General features: G+C 39.1%; 1 protein-coding gene across 1 annotated transcript in view; it reads right to left on the reverse strand.

Annotated features, from left to right (window-relative positions):
• Positions 1 to 2565: 2565 nt before the first annotated feature.
• LOC136858951 (neuronal growth regulator 1) overlaps positions 2566 to 13438 on the reverse strand; it is a 347575-nt gene continuing 336702 nt past the window's right edge. Inside the window, exon 6 of the mRNA XM_068225439.1 lies at positions 2566 to 3334. Within this exon, the coding sequence (XP_068081540.1) occupies positions 3186 to 3334 (149 nt within the window). The 3' untranslated portion in view covers positions 2566 to 3185. The remainder of the gene's footprint in view (positions 3335 to 13438) is intronic.

Genomic DNA, 13438 nt, shown 5'->3' on the forward strand with positions numbered 1-13438 from the left:
GTTGTTTCCGACTACACTGCATAGCCAATAAATATATTCCAAATTTCATAGAATACAAACAATGAAATATTTGACTGCGGTTTGTTCATCCCACTATCTTTATACATCACACTAGAATATAATATTCTGTTGTCCATAAACACTTTGGATTTAGATACAGATTTATATAATCGTTTATAATTAAGATAAATTCCGCACTGAAACTTCCGACAATTCTCGGCAAAATTGCTGATTTGTTAGTCCCCATACGTAGAGGGGAAATAAAATATATCGTCGCTTCACCGGTAAAACATTGTATCCCACAATACCCTTCCTATCCATTATTCTCCTTAAGACTGGTCACGCCTCCCAGCCACATATGGATACGCAGTCCATCAGAACAATGTCCGTTGTTTTCGTTTTCCTATGTGGACGATTAAACGAAAATGAACCTTACATGCATTGTACACTAGGAGTGCGTAAATACGTAATGCAAACGTACATTGCTACAGTACGGTACTGTAAGGTTCATTTTCCTTTACACATGGACATAGGAAAATGAACACAACAGAATTTGTTCTGATGGACTGCATATCCATACGAGGCTGGGAGGCGTGACCAGTCTTAAGGAGAATAATTGATAGGAAGAGCTTTGTGGAATACAACCTTTTACCCGTCGAGCGACGATATATATCAATATTAATCTAGAAATTCGTAACTACTGAGATATCGGACTGTGAAGTATCGTTAGCTGAAATACTGTCTGCTAGTCTTTAGTTTGATTTTCCTTCAATGATGCACTCTGTTGATTATTTTACAAGAATTAATCGAAATACTCACCGATCGCCATAGTGCAGGCTTTTGGTCGTCGTCTCGTTGCATTATGAACACGTTCAAAAATCCCTGGTGTGGAATACATCGTCTGAAACGTATGATTAATTATTACACGAATTGTTGTTTCATTTCAATGGTAGTAGTGTACACCAAGGGATTTATATACATCGTCACATAGAATCCGACGGATTTAGGTCAGGTGAACGTGGATGCAAGCAATTGGCCCACCTCTTCCTATGCACTAATAAGGATGATGCCGATTAAAAAGCTCACAAGCACAAACACTGCACTGTGCAGGTGTGCCGTCATGCAGGAAATAAATCTCTTGAGGGTATGCTAGTGGCACGTCTTCCAAAAGAAATTACGAAAATCTCAGAAATTACGAACTTTTAGATTCATATTCATAAAAGCACTTCGTCTGCACTATATTTATGGACCCAGACATTTTTCTGGATACATTTGGAACACAATTCGAACTTTTAATTTATTCCATTTATCTAATAATTCCACCCCCCACTAACTCGGGAAAAAGAAGATAATAACAGCATTGACAATTAAATTTCCACTTTTTGAACTCCATTGAAATTGTAACCTGGATGTATTCCGGATATGAACGGTCACCCTCATTGGAGAACGGACGATTTATCTTTAATAAATCTCTATCTAAGCTATTACATGAGGGTTATAAGGAAGTTGATGGACATCGCGATTTACCGCTGTCACTCATATATAATTTTTTTTACGTAAATTCCAATAGAAAGTATCCAGTAAACCAAACCAAACTCCATGGTGTTAGAGCCCCGAAGTGACCGCAGCTCAGACCTAAATTCTCCATATTACGAGGTGTCGTGTGGTTGGCGCGATGAAACTTCTCGGCCGTCATTCTTGGATTTCTAGAGCGGGACTGCTATCTCAATGTATGATAGCTTCTCGTTTGTAATCACGTAGGTTGAGTGGACCACGAACCAGACCTCAGATCCAGTAAGAATTCTTTACCTGACTGGGATTCGAAGCCGGTGTCTCCGGGTAAGAAGCAGGCACATTATCCCTACACAGCATGGCCAGCCAAAACACCTAACACTACGCTCAAATTTAGAACAAAAAATAGGGCTTACTTATATGTTAACTTACCTCGTTACTCACTTACCTACTTACACAAACGTGCACTAGACGCTGGTACAGTAACTTGTGAACTAACACTGAGTTGGCGACTTATAGAAGATTTAGTAAATAATGTTTTCGTCAGCTATTCTGCCACCTTGGTCGCACTAAGTAAGGTTTTGTTATAATACAAGCCAGTTATGGTACTTAGTAATTTAGTTAATTGCAGTAACATAATCAGGTTTATCAAAGCTATTTCATTGAGGTAGGCAGTTGGTTTGCACTTATAGATCATCGAGAAATAAGGAACATAATACATTGAAACAAATTTAAATTTTTAGCTTCGTCTTACACATGACATTTAGTTTAATTAACATTGAAGTAAAAAATATTAAAAGTAATCAAATCTTACTTACGTTTCCAAATCCATAGAGTCGTGCTTCTGTAAGTTCCCTGAAAATTGGAGCATTCAGATACACATACAGCACAAAAATATAATTTCATATGTTCTAATTACAGCATTTGGTGGTATGAAATAATTGTGGTAGCAGTATAACCAAGTATAAAAATTCAGCACTCTGAGATTAGTATCTGAAGGGAAGAATTTATATTCATGGCGTAAGTTCATTCACTGAAATAAGAGACATACAATTCGTTAAGCATAACACCTTTATGTACACACTATTTACATAGGATGGAGCTTTCTTTGCGTAAGATCATATAAGGTATATTTTGTTGTTGATAATACTTTCGGAGTAAATTGCTCCGAACACGTGACCTTAATATTTGGCACAGTAGTCTTGGATACATTAAAATATGATGGTTCGTTGAATTAAATTAGATCTTTCTGAGTTAGTCCCACTAAAATTAGAACTTCAAATCAATTATTATATCTTACATTGAGTGGAGGATATTTTACATTACTGACAAGTAAAAAATTGTTTCATCGTAGGATCCAATCTTTCAGTTCACTGTTTAAGAATGTTCAACTATGTACAATAGGATTAGCAAGGAGAAATACCATTCTCTTTGTTGTGTCTTAAATTGACAGTTCTTGTGCTGAAATAAATTCATTAACCCGTTTCTGTCTTTAAACAGTTAGTTATTTTGTTAAAGTTATCCACAAAATACAGAGGGTCCCTCTTTAAATGTTATTTTTCTTCAAAATCTTAATGCTTTACAAAATGTCATGTCCTCAGTCACTGCACCCTTTACTGCTTCCTTCCAGATAACTTTCCTTCCTTACGAAGTTCCTGGCTGAGCGTATCGCATCATCTGATTATGGAAAATGGTGTGAATTCCCACAATCTTGTCAGTGCGAAGACCAGAGCCGCGCTGCTAAGCGTTGAGAATGGAAATGACGTCGTTAAAGAAGGTGCTGAACTTCTACTGCCGTGCTGCATTGCAGCTGGTTTTTCTCCTGAAAAGAATAGCAGAAGAAATTCAATGAATGTCAGGAAAAATAATTTAGTAATATAAGAATATTTATTTACGTAACAGCCAAGCAAAGTGATCTTTCGATCGATTAACGTAAAGTGATCACTTTTGTAGCTGTTGCGTACAATAAGTTATTTCATATTATGGTGAATTTGGTTATTATGAATTAATTTAATTATAAACTAGTGAACCCGTGTTGCTCCACAAGTATTCTTAATAAATAGGTCGAAAAATAGCTCATCTTAGTATACCTGTCGTCGTCATATTTTCAATAGTTTTACGAACATTTATTACCAGTACATAATAGCTGATTCATTAGTAATGTGGTTTATAATATTTGTTTCCATACAATGTTCACTGTGCTTTGACCATTCGGCCTTATCTGGATCTTAACGTTTTCAAACGATCTTGCCTGGGTCAGTGCAACGTACAATTGGCCGTGGCTGTTTACTGGTTCGGGTAAGTGGACATCCACTTTTTTGAAGAGTTTGTACCTACGCTTTATTAATGGTCATACAGAAGGCTAGTCGACATGATACCTCCCCATCTATGCGTACGTCGTTGTTTTCTCTATGCAGCATGTAAGTTATCAGGTACGTCCTTTCATGTGCTGATTATAAATCGTCCCTGTTCTGCCAAAACGGCGAATGTTACAATGCTCTTCCTATCCATTATTTCCCTTAAGACTGGTCGCGCCTTCCAGCCGCATATTGATATTCGGTCCATCAGAACAATTTCCGTTGAGTTCATTTTCCTATGTGGGTGTGTAAAGGAAAATGAACCTTACTGTACCATACTCAAGGCATGTATGTTTGCATGACATTTACCCACTCCTAGAGTGTGATGTATTTAAGGTTCATTTTCGTTTAAACACCCACATAGGAAAATGAACTCAACGGAAATTGTTCTGATGGACCGCAAATCAATATATGGCTGGAAGGCGTGACCAGTCTTAAGGGAAATAATGGATAGGAAGAGCTTTGTAACATTCGCCGTTTTGCCAGAACAGGGACGATATTTAGAAGCTGGGGAAGGTCAGAGAATCAAAGAGTATCTAGCACAAAACAGCACTCTTCCAAGATCAGAGGAAGTGTATACTCTCTGGCATGAGTAATCTAATATGGCTACATGCAATCTCATTACTAAGGATGAAAATTACACAGCCAGTATCTGAATGTTAATGAAAGTGTTAGTCGCTTAGCAACCTGCTAATTACAGAATGTATTGCGGCTTAGGGTAAGCCTTCACCTCAAATTATTCGAGTGACTATTTACTTATATGATTTTACGATTACTCAAAGTTGGCTGATCTTACAGACCTATCAATGTCTCATGATTCACCGGCAGGTGATTCCGGTCAGAATATAACTGGTCCATAGACGGCCGAAATAATGGAGAAAGTAAATAGTAATAATAATAATAATAAAAGTAATAATAGTAGACATTTAAAATTCCGCAATTTGGGCGCCAGAGTTTATTAATATGAATGCGTCGAATTTGGATAGAGCAAGATACGGTTCCCCCTTTACACTCAAAGGCGTTTACATGAGGCTGCGGACTTGTACATGCCTTACCATCTGAAAAAAATTAAAGGGGTGGAGATTGCACCTACGATCTGCTGTAAGACTTCATTTATTTTGTATATAAAGCACAAGTTCCAGTATTTAACCATCGACACGTGCCATCCTGACTTGAATACTGTAAGTTTCACTTTGTTTAAATAGATTTTGACTTGAGCAAACATAGGCTGTGCCTTACGACAAGCACACTTTTCGTTGAAGAAGAAGTTCACGGCGGTCCACCCATGTAAGCACGTTGTATAAAGTTCTGAATTAACACAAATTTTCGCAGAAATCAAGAGGTACGACGGAAAACATTCGAGAGAACACCATGCTACGGCAGAGAGGCGAACGATGATATTCACTGGCTACCATCCCCGAACACATGGATACACCAGACAAGTGACACTGGATACTCGTCGATGGATAATGAGTCACGGGTGAAGCAAATGAAGCAAGTCGGTCCAGCAGAATGGATTTCACAAATCTATTTTAGTAAACTATTTTACTATATAGAAAATTTTGATTCGTCGCAACGCAAATCGTCCATGCATTGACGTTTTCTTGTTTTGTTGTACCTGTCTTGCTATGAAAGATAAAAGAGGTGCGTACACTACGGAGGCACAATGGACGGCGATGTGAAGAACATAACTATTCACGATTTCACTATTAGAACTAATGAAACTGTAACAGTTTTAGGAGTTTTAATTTTCTTTTTTTCTTCATCCGTTTAACCTCGGGGGTTGATTATTCCCTCGGACTCAGCGAGGGATCTCACCTCTACCGCCCCAAATGCAGTGTGCTGGAGCGTGAGACATTAGTCGAGGGATACAACTGGGAAGGAGGACCAGTATCTCACCCAGGCGGTCTCGCCTACTATGCGGTACAGGGACCCTGTGGCTGAATGGGAAGTGATAGGCAAGAAAGGGGGAAGGAAGAGGCCGTTGCCTTAAGTTAGGTACCATCCTAGCATTTGCCTGGAGGAGAAAGGGAAAACTACTTCGAGGATGGCTGAGGTGGGAATCGAACACCCATCTATTCAGTTGACCTCCAGAGGCTGAGTGGACAACGTTCCAGCACTCGTACCACTTTTCAAATTTCGTGGCAAAGCCGGAAATCAAACCCGATCCTCCGGGGGTGGGAGCTAATCACGCTAATCATTATACCATAGAGGTGGACAGTTTTAGTTACAAAAAGTAACAGTAACACTATGTGTATATCCGTTAAAAGCTGCAACCGTTGCAATAACTGCTAAGTTTATTCCTCACCCATCACAAATGTAAAGCAGAACAATATACCAAAAACTAGCTGCTGTAACAGTGGTGGGCACGTTGGCGTTTGTGCAATTACTGTACATAAATCATATCTTAAAAATCCTTTGAGCAGTACACTACAATTACCTAGGGGAGTTGAAAGCCACCAGGAAAGACAAAGCACACCTCATCTAGCAATAATAAGTATAAAAAGGAAGTAAGCACGTGTCCTCATCCTGAGGTGGTGCAGCTCTTTTCACGCACAACCCCAATGGTGGTGAGCTGCATGTACCGTTTCAAAGACATACTAGCCCTCCTGCTATAAATTTCTGGCATTACAGTGAATAGAACCCGGTCCCCCGAGGACGGCACCTAATAAAGCTAATCGTTACGCTACGCAGGCGGACAGCAATAATAAGTTACTATAGCAGTTTGTCCTCCCTCCTTTTCAATGTTTACATAGAATAGGCAGTAAAGGAAATCAAAGAGGAATTTGGAAAGGGAATCACAATCCAAGGAGAGGAAATCAAAACCTTGAGATTTGCCGATGATATTGTTATTTTATCTGAGACGGCAGAGGATCTCGAGAAGCTGCTAAATGGTATGGACGAAGTCTTGGGTAAGGAGAACAATATGAAAATAAATAAGTCCAAAACAAAAGTAATGGAGTGCAGTCGAACGAAGGCAGGTGATGCAGGGATTATAAGATTAGGAAATGAAGTTTTAAAGGAAGTGGATGAATATCGTTACTTGGGTAGTAAAATAACTAACGATGGCAGAAGTAAGGAGGACATAAGATGCAGACTAGCACAAGCAAGGAAGAGCTTTCTTAAGAAAATAAATTTGCTCACTTCAAACATTGATATAGGAATTAGAAAGATGTTTTTGAAGACTTTCGTGTGGAGCGTGGCATTGTATGGATGTGAAGCATGGACGATAACTAGCTTAGAAAGAAAGAGAATAGAAGCTTTTGATATGTGGTGTTACAGAAGAATGCTGAAGGTGAGATGGATAGATCGAATCATGAATGAAGATATACTGAATCGAATTGTTGAGAGGAGATCGATTTGGCTAAATTTGACGAGAAGAAGTGATAGAATGATAGGACACATCTCAAGACACCTAAGACTTGTTCAGTTGGTTTTTGAAGGAAGTGTAGGTGGTAAGAACGGTAGGGGAAGACCAAGGTATGAATATGACAAGTAGATTAGAGCAGATGTATGATGCAATAGTTACGTAGAAATGAAAAGGTTAGCACAGGATAGGGTGGCATGGATGGATGCATCAAACCAGTCCTTGGACTGATGACTCAAACAACAACAACAACAACAACGTAGATAAAGCTCTTGTATATTAGCAGTGGTGGTTATTATAGTTTTTAGAGGAACTACAACTGGGCAACCATCCGTTCTTATCACCAATCAGGACTAAAAGGGAGGAGGTCCAACCCCTCGAAGAAAGGAAAGGCCACAGAGGACGTGAAAATGAAAAGAATTTCTGTCCCACCACAAATCCACATTTCATTAGGATTTCGGGCTGAATACCCAACATACATACATACATACATTGAAGGTCATCACTCTCCTGTTGCTGAATGTTTTTAAAGGCGTCTAGTAAGGCGAGTTGTTGAGGTGGATACAAGATTGTGTTTAATTTTTATGTTGAATTTATTATTAAGGCTAGGATTTAGGTAGGGGCTACGAGGCTACACATGGCATTCTTTGGGAATACACGGTACCCTGGGATGAAAGTTATAGTGTTTACAACCACGTAAGTAACGATTATTATTATTATTATTATTATTATTATTATTATTATTATTATTATTATTATACCGCTTTACTCACACCTGTGGTGTCGCGGATGTAAACATCGTTGCACATGTTGGTTTGGCCCTGTTTTACCTCCGGATACCCTTCCTGAAGCCAACCCCATGTGGAGGGATGTTATCACAATTGCGAATTTCTGTGGTGGTTGGTAGTGTGGTGTGTTATCTGAATTTTAAGAAAAGAGTTTGGGACAAACACGAACAGCCAGACCCCGAGCCAGGAGCATGGATCAGACCCGATTAAATTCCTCGAGCCTGCCGACAATCAAACCCGGTGTCCTCTGCACAGAAGGCCTCAACGCTGATCATTCAGCCGAAGAGACAGATTATTATTATTATTATTATTATTATTATTATTATTATTATTATTATTATTATTATGTGAAAAGTATCATTAACGGTTAACTGCAGATAAATCAGCGATTCCTCGTCCCACAAGACAATGAGGTGAATAAAAATGTTTAAACTATACTTCCCCTTTAAATCTCCTTAAGGAATTACTAAAGAACGGTGGACTCGCTAAGTCTGCCCACTTTAGAGCTAAGGACACAGATCACGAAAATTCTACTCAAATCTTCCATTATGGAATCCTGTCCAATTTCATGATCTGTATTTAAAGATTCTTATCGAGTTAAGTACGTATATCAAAAGGATATGATTCCTAGACGCCCTCATAGCTGACGTTCAGTGTCTCACTTGCCGTTAAGAGTTAGAATATTGTTGGCTCGTTAGTTAGTGTATACGGGTAAATTGTATGAAAAACAAATTGTAAAGACGAAGTGTTGTATTCTTCACAATTCTTCCTTCAAATATGTAATAAATATCATCCTGCCATTAATGTTGAACGTCTTTATTATATTGATGTATGTTTAACATGCTAGTTTTTTTTACACTTGAATCAGGATTATACCCTGAATTACTTACGAACATGACCATTTTACAATTTTTTTTGTTGCAAATTTTAGATAAAAATAGTTTGGTGTAGAATGAAGTCCCCCTGTGGGTTGGGGTGGTAGAATAACACCCACGGTATCCCCTGCCTGTCGTAAGAGGCGACTAAAAGGGACACCAGGGGCTCTGAACTTTGGAGCGTGGGGTGGCGATCACGGGGCCCTTAGCTGAGTCCTGGCATTGCTTCCACTTATTTGTGCCAGGCTCCTCACTTTCATCTATTCTATCCGACCTCCCTTGGTCAACTCTTGTTTTTTCCGACCCCGACGCTATTAGGTTTGCGAGGGCTAGGGAGTCTTTCATTTTCACGCCCTTCGTGGCCCTTGTCTTTCTTTGACCGATATCTTCATTTTTCGAAGTGTCGGATCCCTTCTATTTTTCTCTTTGATTAGAGTTATATAGAGTATGGTTGCCTAGTTGTAGTTCCTCTTAAAACAATAATCACCACCACCACCACTGTAGAATGAAGCCTTCGCAAAGATAATGGAGTCAAGGCAGAATCTATTAGCTTCCACGACTACGAGAAGACAAAATTATGATGCCAGCCTTCAACTAGTACTTCAGAAGGTTTTTGAGAAAAAAATGGCCAATATTCAAAGCTACCAAACAAGCAAAAATAATATCCATGTTAAAATTCATAGACCCTTTGCAGTGAGATATGTAGTGAGATAAAGCTGGAAAAATTCACTGTGGATTTTTAAAAAGCTGGCTTTTGTATAACCGTGAATAGAATATTCGGCAATTTGCGTACACATTAGTAGAAAAAAGGAATGCGGATCTAGTGGCAAAACGTCTCCCTTCAGTGATACAAAGATATCGATGGCTTTCTTTTAAAACCTCGTATGTCCAAATGTTCTTCCTACCTATTATATCCCTTAAGACTGGCCACGCCTCCCGGTCATATATTTGTATGCAGTCCATCAGAATAATTTTCGCTCTGTTCATTTTCCTTTGCTAACGTCTACAGGAAAATGGACCTTAACGTACCGAATTGTAGGGATGTTGATTGCATGGCAAATTTACGCACTCCTACAGTATAATGTATTTAAGGTTCATTTTCCTTTACAGATAGGCAGAGGAAAATGGCCATAACGAAAATTATTCTTTTGGGCTGCATGTAAATATGGGACTGGGAGGCGTGACCAGTCTTAAGGAATATAATGGATAGGAAGAGTATTGGGACTTACGAGGTTTTTAAAGAAAGCCATCGATATTTGCTGGTGCTGCTAGGGGTGGAGTGGGGAGGGAGTAACATGTACAATTAATCGATAATGATCGATATTAGTGATGAATACATAGATTTTGGGCTCAATGAGATGAGTAGTTCAAGTCACCATCGGCATTGGGCGTGAAAAGTGGTGAAAAACGAAAATTTCCAAAATGACCGAAATTACGTACGTACGTATGTATGCTTCAGCATACAGTAGCTCTCAGCCAGACTTGGTACACATATGACTTACTATCCGGATTAAAATAGTGTGGTGGTGAGACACCCCTAGCACTAGTACAGTTGGGCTTTGGAACAGAGCGACGTGAATAAATAATCGTAAACGATCCATATTAATGTCGAATTCTTACTTTTTGGGGCTGGTTAAGATCAATAATGACACTCCGCATGCTGTTTAAGTCTCTATTGGCATTGGGTGATGGGTGTGTAAGCCTGTGAGCGTATTTGTGTGTGCAGGGGAGAGGGACGGGGCGCGGGTGAAAATAAAATGTCCAAAATGACCAAGATTATGGTTGTATGTGTTCATATTCCAGCATACCTTTAAACAAAACTTTCTACACGTATTATTTACGATGTGAAAAAAATTGTGGGGGTAAGATAACGCTATCACCCCTACGGCTGGGGAATGGGTGTGAGTGGCATCGTAAAATAATCGAAAACCACCAATATTAACGTCGATTCCATAGTTTTCGGGGTCACTGAGACGAATTAATGACAATCCGGATGCCATTTAAGCCTCCATAGGTAACGGGGTGATAAAGGGTGAAGAAGAAAATGTCCAAAGTGATCGAGGTTATGGATGTATGTTTCATGAAAGCTCTCAACCAAGTTTGGTACACATATGACTTACCACTTGGTGAAAAATACTGTGGGAGTAAAACACAACTAGCACCCACTACGGTTGGGACTGGCAGGGAGTGACATGAAAAAATAAACAAAAACAGTCAATATTAGTGTCAAATCCATACTTTTCGGGATGGCTGAGGTGAATAGTGAGAGTTCAGATGCCGTTCAATGCCGGCATGACTGGTGGAGAATAAAGTGTCCAAAATGACCGAAATTTTGAATGTATGTTTGTATGTTAAGGTATAGATCTCAACCAAACTTGGTACACATATGACTTATTATCTGGAATAGAAAATACTGAGGAATAAGACATAATACCCTTGTGGTTGGTAGTTGGACGAAAGTGACATGAAAACAGTAATCCAAAACGAGCAATATTAGTGTCGAATCGATACTTTTCGGGATCACTGAGATGAATTGTGACAATCTGGATGCCGTTTAAGTCAAAGTTCAGCCCCATCGACAAGAGGATAGTAAATGTTTGTAAAAGAAAGCATATAAAAGTACCACAATTAGTATTAAATACACAGTTCTCATGTTCGCTAGGTTAATTGGTGACAGTTACAAAAACAGTTGGAATCGTATATATCATTTATCTAGCGCGACCTGAATATCAGTACAATTATCATTTATTTTTATAGTTTGAAAGGATCACGTACTTTCCAGACAATATAGCCTGTAATATGTAAAGCAAATCAAAAGCAAAGTCTTCTCCGTACAGGCCATGAAGGCCCTTGGAGGGGTGGAAGGTAAAGGGTTCCACTACACCTAAACTCGGCACTTGATGGGGAAGAGTGTTTAGCTCTATGCCCGGCCGCCTTTGCCCCCAGGAATTAACCTGGTACTCATTTTTGGTGTAGGCTGAGTGAACCTCAGGGCCATATCGATGGCTTTCTTTTAAAACCTCGTATGTCCAAATGTTCTTCCTACCTGTTATATCCCTTAAGACCGGCCACGCCTTCCGCTCGTGTATTTGTATGCAGTCCATCATAATAATTTTCGCTGTGTTCATTTTCCTTTGCTAATGTCTAAAGGAAAATGGACCTTAAGGTACCGTATTGTAGGGATGTTGATTGCATGGCAAATTTACACACTCCTACAGTATAATTTATTTAAGGTTCATTTTCCTTTACAAATAGGCAGAGGAAAATGACCATAACGAAAATTATTCTTTTGGGCTGCATATAAATATGGGACTGGGAGGCGTGACCAGCCTTAAGGAATATAATGGATGGGAAGAGTATTCGGACTTACGAGGTTTTTAAATAAAGCCATCGATATGCACGTCTGTATTTCTTAAATTTTACGATTTCTTGACGGGGATTCGAACCCACGTCCTTCCGGGAGAACCAAGTACGCCTTTGCCGCCTCGGCCAGGCAGCCCCTACTGTAACATGTACGAACTTCAAATAATCTGAAAATTAAACTTCAAAATGAAACAGAGAACAATAAGTAAAAGACTACGAAATACGTCACAATAAAGAAAAATGAAAAATCACTTGACACATAATTAGCAGGTAATATAAATCAAAAGAGTAAAGAACCAAATGAATACCCGGGCAACGCACGGAGGGATTTAATATCAAAACATGTTATTTGACTCATGTTTAAGGGATTCTGCATAACAGCTGTGATGGGTTCGTATCTAGAGACATGGATTTTTCGCTCTTGATAGCTCAACCGACCTCAACTGGGACTGAACCCATGAACTGTACGAAAACTACTACATCACTGGTGATACTATTTTCTTATATTTATATTACATGAACCCAAGGACCTTCCTTTCAATGTCTTAGGAGACAATGGATTTGTACTGTATATTTTGTTATAAATAATCTTTAACGTTACATTCGTTTGTTTAATACATTGACCGTAGGTGGAGTATCAGGATTCAGCCTTCGGTTTCAGGGGGGATTCCTTGTTTGACGCCACGCACTGATCTTAATGCAATTCGAACTCAAGTGATCAGGTTAGGGATCCAAGTGGCTGTACAATGCAATATTGTGCTCGTATGCCACGCTACTGTTACGTAGAGCTCTTCGCTAAATGCAAATTTGTATGAAAAATCTACCGGGAAATTTTCCATGAAAATCGGTAAAGATTTGAATGAAGATTGCTCTATCCGATGAATCAAATTCGACAAGAATGAAGTTTTTCTAGTGTACTTCGGTACGGTGAACAAATACTTACTTCGCTATTACTGTACGTTTACGTACAGTCTGAATAGTAATTTTTATTGCCACCAACGTCTGAATAGTTATTTTTATTGCCACCAACAACGTCATCCTGTTACAGCCATTCATACATGCAGGTAATAGGTACTTTTTCCATTACGAACGCAAACAAAATAGCCCTTCGATTGTAAACCAGATTTGACGAAAAATCATTGCGGTGCATTATCAACAAATCTGGCGTACAATCAT

This window comes from Anabrus simplex, chromosome 1 (assembly GCF_040414725.1).
Source record: "Anabrus simplex isolate iqAnaSimp1 chromosome 1, ASM4041472v1, whole genome shotgun sequence".
NCBI classification, from domain to species: Eukaryota; Metazoa; Arthropoda; class Insecta; order Orthoptera; family Tettigoniidae; genus Anabrus; species Anabrus simplex.